Source organism: Engraulis encrasicolus, chromosome 1 (genome assembly GCF_034702125.1).
Source record: "Engraulis encrasicolus isolate BLACKSEA-1 chromosome 1, IST_EnEncr_1.0, whole genome shotgun sequence".
Taxonomy (NCBI): Eukaryota; Metazoa; Chordata; class Actinopteri; order Clupeiformes; family Engraulidae; genus Engraulis; species Engraulis encrasicolus.
In genome coordinates, this window is record NC_085857.1 from 57,231,260 (window position 1) to 57,237,259 (window position 6,000).

Sequence of the window (6,000 nt, forward strand, 5' to 3'; positions counted from 1 at the left end):
TCACCCAGGCGTCAATGGAGAGCGATGTGCCCCGACTAACTGGAAATATACGTAATTGTGGTATATTATGGTATATGTCGTTATCGTGATATAGAGTAGGACCAGTAGGATAAACACAAAATGTCAACTTAATTTTTCTTTCAATGTATAACATGAATATTACGTGTGTGTGTGTGTGTGTGTGTGTGTGTGTGTGTGTGTTCCATATCTCCCAGGCGTAAGCGGAGAGCGCTGTGCCCGGACTGTGGCCTCCTGTTCTTCAGGAGAGGGGAGGAGCAGCACGTCTGCAAACCAGAGACATGCCCCATGTGTGGAAAAGGATGCCTCAACGCACGGGTGTGTGTGTGTGTGTGTGTGTGTGTGTGTGTGTGTGTGTGTGTGTGTGTGTGTGTGTGTGTGTGTGTGTGTGTGTGTGTGTGTGTGCTTACTGTATGAAAAGGGCCATTTTCTCAGTCATAATGACTACTTCGAATTAGGGGTGGGCGATATGACGATATTAATCGTGATATTGAGTACAATCGTCTCGAATCTGCCAAAATGGAGAAATCATATAGATCATCTTGCAGTGAGGATGTTTACTATCAGTATCAGAGTGATGTTTTCTCACTTGTGTTGTTGTCTTCACTTTATTCTTTACATTATTGTATTCATTCTAATTGTACACTTAATGACAGTGTCATCGGTGTGTTAACATTTTATTGACTGCAAATTGGATATTGCAAGTATATGAAAGTTGTTTTTATTTTTTGGATGGAAGATTGTGATAAAAAAAATCGAAATCGAGATTTCATGTTAAAAAATCGTGATATGACATTTTTGCCACATCACCCACCCCTACTTCGAACTTGATGGTGGTAATTATTGGTGAAAAATGTAACATGTGAATGGACAGCATGGATTCTAAAAAAAAACCTGTTAAAAATAGAGTTTCACAGCATAGCAGCTGAAAGCTGCCTCACCACACTTTGCTTTTACTATTGGAATATCCAGCAAGTTTTTTTTTGCATTAGAGGTCCAGTTGGTGCACACCACAGAAACATATCCAGTAGGTAGCTGGGTCTCATCCTATTAGATGCCTTAAAGGGACACTGTGTGAGATTTTTAGTTGTTTATTTCAGTGTTCATTTTGTGACGAAATATTTTCGTCATAATTATCGTTAACGATTGTTTTTCCCCTGACGACAATAAAACGATGACGGAAAAAACAGCAGGCGTTTGTGCGAAAAATATAACGATATTGATTCATATTTTCGTCAAAAAAATTAAAATGTGACTACAATACCACCGGTCACGAAAACCAATAGGAAGCATTTTCGTTAATATGTCACTGAAACATTGGAAAAGAATTCCCTGCTATTTCGCAAGTTGCGACCCTCATCTGCTCCGCGTCTCCTACCTCCTCCCCTCCCTCACACACACACACACAGCCGTCACAGTGACAGGCAGAGTCGGTGCCGCAGTAGCAGCCGTAGCCTACTTTTCAGTGCAATCCTGGCTGGAAACAACATTGTTGCCCATTTATCCATGACGAAGAAGTTTATGCAGTCATGAAATAGTGGTGGTGCTGTCGCACATAGCAAACTTCTCCACTCCCTACTATACATGAACCTGCTACCCGACGGTCGTTGTCTGATCTTGTTTCAATGTTCGCTAATGTTTGTAATTTAAGGGTCTATGTGTAGGCACAAGCCTTCTGATAAGAATAACTTAAGTGCCAATCGCAAAGGATTGTGGAGAAGTGTGTAGTTTTGCGACTTGTTTCAGTCAAGGACACTGAAATAGGAGGTGAACCTTCCACGCTTTCACATGCGTTATTGGGGGACAGTTATTTGCAGTTATTGCAATAACGTCTTGTGAATGCATGCAACCATGGACAGAACCATGTCAACAAGAGCGCGTGTGCCATCACAACTTTGCATCAAGCAAATAATATGCAACAGCTTGCAATACGCACACGAGAGAGAGCAAGAGAGATAGAGAGAGAGATAGAGAGACGTCTTCCAACAGTTGCCGTGCCTTTGTAACGCTTGCATACTGTAGGCTACTGTACCCCGCGACGCTCTTGATTAAGCCTACTGGTACTGTAGGCCTATACCCACAAGTATTTTTCATAACGTGCAGTCCCGTTTTCCCCCGAAGTCGTTCTAAAATATCGACAGAGATTTATGAGTGACGCGGCCATGATTTTTTTTACACATTGGACGCACTGGCTTACAGTAGGCTATAAGACGCTCTGGCAGTTTTTGACAATATTTTATTATTAGCCTACAATATGTCATTTTAATCATTGATTTCCCCAAACGGTATTTTAGTTTGACAATTTTATAGAGAACTGTAGACAAGAGGAAATGAATGTAATATTTTAGTTGACTAAAATTATTTTAGATTTTGTCGACTAAAATTGTATGAATTTTAGTCGACTAAAATTAGACTAAAACAAAAATGATTTAGATGACTAAATTGTGACTAAAACTAAAATTAAGTTTTCGTCAAGAGACTAAAACTTAAACTAAATTAAAAATTCCTGTCAAAATTAACACTGGTTTATTTCCATTATTCATGCTACCCATGAACTAGTTTTACATTTTTCATGAATATTTACCACCACCATCAAATTCTAAGTATTCATTATGACTGGAGAAATTGCACTTTTCATACAGTAAAAGGGGGATCTTCTCCATGGTTCGCCATTTTGAATTTCCAGAAATAGCCATTTTAAGTTGCAAAAATGACTGTACTAGAAAATATTAGTTTATTACTTAGTAAACTTTCATGAAAAGGTCAAATTTGGCAATAGGCGACACAGTTTCAATGAGCAGCATAGTTGCAGTACCTTTTTTGACCATTTCCTGCACAGCGTACCTTTTAAAGGAGCAGTCCACCTTAAGGAAATTCCTGTGAATTTGGTGCGACGTTGCAATTTTAGCCAATCACCGCTACTAAACTGCCTTCCACGTCTTTTTTGGTGCTATCATCACATACAACCTTAGATATTTGTAGCCTATTGTGGAAAGATTAGGGACTTTTGTGTTCTCCCTCTCCCCTCTCTTTTGCTAGTGGACTGTGAATGATAATGCCCTTGTTGTTTCCAGGGTCTCCGCATACACATCACCAATTGCCATCGGCGTGCCCAAGTGTGCCAGTTCTGCTACAAGTGGCTCAGGTACACACACACACACACACACACACACACACACACACACTCACTCACTCACTCACTCACTCACTCACTCACTCACTCACTCACTCTCTCTCTCCATTTGACTCTCCGCCTCCATTTCACTTCCCGACCCCGTCATTCTTCCTCCTCCTCTGTTCCCTAATCCTCCTTCCAGTCCTCCTCCTTCCTCAAATACCCATACCGCAAGGTTGTTGTTGGCGTGTCATCCATTTGTGTTGGTAAATGAACTATTGGCATACGTCACGAAGCTCGTCCGCTGATGTCCGTCTGGTCCGATCTGCAAGGGTGCGCATCGGAGGATTTGGAGCCGAGAATAGGCTAAACCACCACAACTTGTTGAGTGACTAATAAATTCCATCAACGCAAAACTCCAAACATCCGTAATTCACAAATGCATTGCCACTGTCTGAACTGGACAAAATTTGGAAATAGTCGAATAAATATGTTATAAATGGCTCAGAGGGGCGCCCCGCATTAACTCTCCTCAACTCTTCTCTATTCTTCTCTTCTCTACTACTACTACTACTACTACTACTACTCCACTCCCCTACTATTCAATTCTAATACTCTACTCTATTCTACTCTACACGATTCCTCTCTATTCTACTCTACTCGTCTTTATCCTATTCCTACCCTCCTACCCTTCTACTCTACACAACTCTACTGTACTCAACTCTACTCTATTCTTCTCTTCTCTATCAGGTCTGTGGAGTAGTGTCTGCATGAGGACACCTACACTCTACTCAATTCTATTCTACTTTACTCAGTTCTACTCTACTCCATTCTATTCTACTCTCCGCTGTTCTATTCTACTCTCCTCAGTTATATTCTACTCACCTCAGTTCTATTCTACTCTCCGCAGTTCTATTCTACTCTCCTCAGTTCTATTATACTCTCCTCAGTTCCATTCTACTCTCCTCAGTTCTATTATACTCTCCTCAGTTCCATTCTACTCTCCTCAGTTCTACTTCTGTCTTCCAGGTGTGTGGAGGAGAAACTTGAGCACGAGGAGAGCCACCGAGACGAGACCCTAAAGTTCTACTGCTCAGAATGCCCCGAGCGGTTCCGCACCAAAAAGAGTCGAAGTGCTCACAAGAAAACGCATACATACATTTGTGAGGTCTGCGATAAAGGATTTAGGAATGAGCATCATCTTGAAAGACACAAGCTGGTTCACACTGGAAAGAAGCCTTTTGTGTGTGAATTGTGCGATCGCTCGTTCAACCAAGACGGCCATCTGAAGTCACACATGCGCATGCACACGGGAGAGAGACCCTTCAAGTGCCCGCAGTGTGAGAGGAGCTTCAACCACAACGTCAGCCTCAAGAACCACCTCCAGCGACACCACGGAGCCAAGACTGGCCCAGCTCAACAGGACCAACAGGAGGCTTCCGGCACACAGCAGGAGGGTTCTAGAACTGACCAAAGTTCCGGAACATCGGAGTAGACTTTGCTGAGCAGGCCTGAGGAAGGTCCCAGTCAGAACTTTATATCATGTTCTAGAACTGACCATAGTTCCGGAACATCAAAAAACCTTGGAACTACTGAAATTTCCGGAACATCTTACTCTGAGTCTTCAGGGTTGCAAAAATGTGTATTCCAGAACAACAGAACATTCCACTATGATTCTATTTTCCAGAATCGCCCAAAGTTCTGGGAAATCTGAACTGACAGATTTAAGAATCTTGGAACATCAACATTTGATGGTTTAAGGCCAAGTTGGGTTTGTCAGATATCAAAATAACTATTAACTGATTACTGTTACCAAACACATATAACCAAGTTGGGGTTTGCTGACGAGCTTCAAGTGTTTTTTTTCACATTACTGACTGTTTCACCATAACATGCCAGCCTGTAGTCAGATAACTGTTCTCAAAATAACTGTTGACTGACTACTGTTATCAAAACCGTTGCCTATTGCTGATGGGCATGTGCAAATATTTGGCAAAGTGTGTGTGTGTGTGTGTGTGTCACAATAATGTGTATGACTGATTGTTCTGAATCGTGCGTGCATGCGTGTCTCGTCACAATGTCGTATGGCTGTAGCCAGCCTAGTCACATGATAACTGTTATCAGTTCAGAGCTGTTTGTAAAATGGCTGTCAACTACTTATTTTCATGTTTTACAGTATTTTTATTATTTCGTAAGGAGTATATACGTTATGGAAAAATATATTATGCTCTTTTAGTTGTCAGTGTTGCATTATTCTGCATTCTCGTTTTTTTTTTTTGTCTTGGTCATATTGTTACGTTTCATGTTTTTCAGAGTATTTAGGATATCCTGTAAAGAGTTTATACTGCACATGTCATACTACTGCTGCCTATCCATTACATAATGTCTGTTATTGGAAATCATGCTGCTATTTGCCGTGCCTATTCATTAGCTCTCGACAGGTTGATTGCCTCCATCCGCCTTTTTGTATCAAGAATCTTGCGTTCACTTTTTTTGGCATGCTTTTTTCAATCCCTTTTCTGACATTATTTTTTTATATATTAGTATATGCTGTATGTTATAGAAAACACATTATGGCCTTTTAGTTGTTTAAAGGAACAGACCACCGCAATTTCATACTTGAATATGTTCTTCTCAGAGGTGAGACGAGATGATACGTCTATGGGTGCATCCCAATATGTGTCCTTGCCTCCTCCACTTGTGCTTGTCTCCTCGTCCCGCCTCCTGGCCCCTCCTCCGTGGAGAAAACGATAAAGTTTCCCAGCTGTCAGCCTCGCCACAACAACTTTTGAGGGACTGTTTTTCATTCACCGTCCCAATTGCAAATGAGAAAAAGACTTTACAATTGAGCTTTTGCAAGATATTGA

General features: G+C 41.3%; 1 protein-coding gene across 1 annotated transcript in view; it reads left to right on the plus strand.

Annotated features, from left to right (window-relative positions):
* Window positions 1–5,706, plus strand: part of LOC134458593 (zinc finger and BTB domain-containing protein 47-like) — a 13,422-nt gene extending 7,716 nt beyond the window's left edge. The window contains exons 6-8 of the mRNA XM_063211014.1: window positions 216–336; window positions 3,093–3,163; window positions 4,163–5,706. Coding sequence (XP_063067084.1) covers window positions 216–336; window positions 3,093–3,163; window positions 4,163–4,628 — 658 coding nt within the window. The 3' untranslated portion in view covers window positions 4,629–5,706. The remainder of the gene's footprint in view (window positions 1–215; window positions 337–3,092; window positions 3,164–4,162) is intronic.
* Window positions 5,707–6,000: the final 294 nt, after the last annotated feature.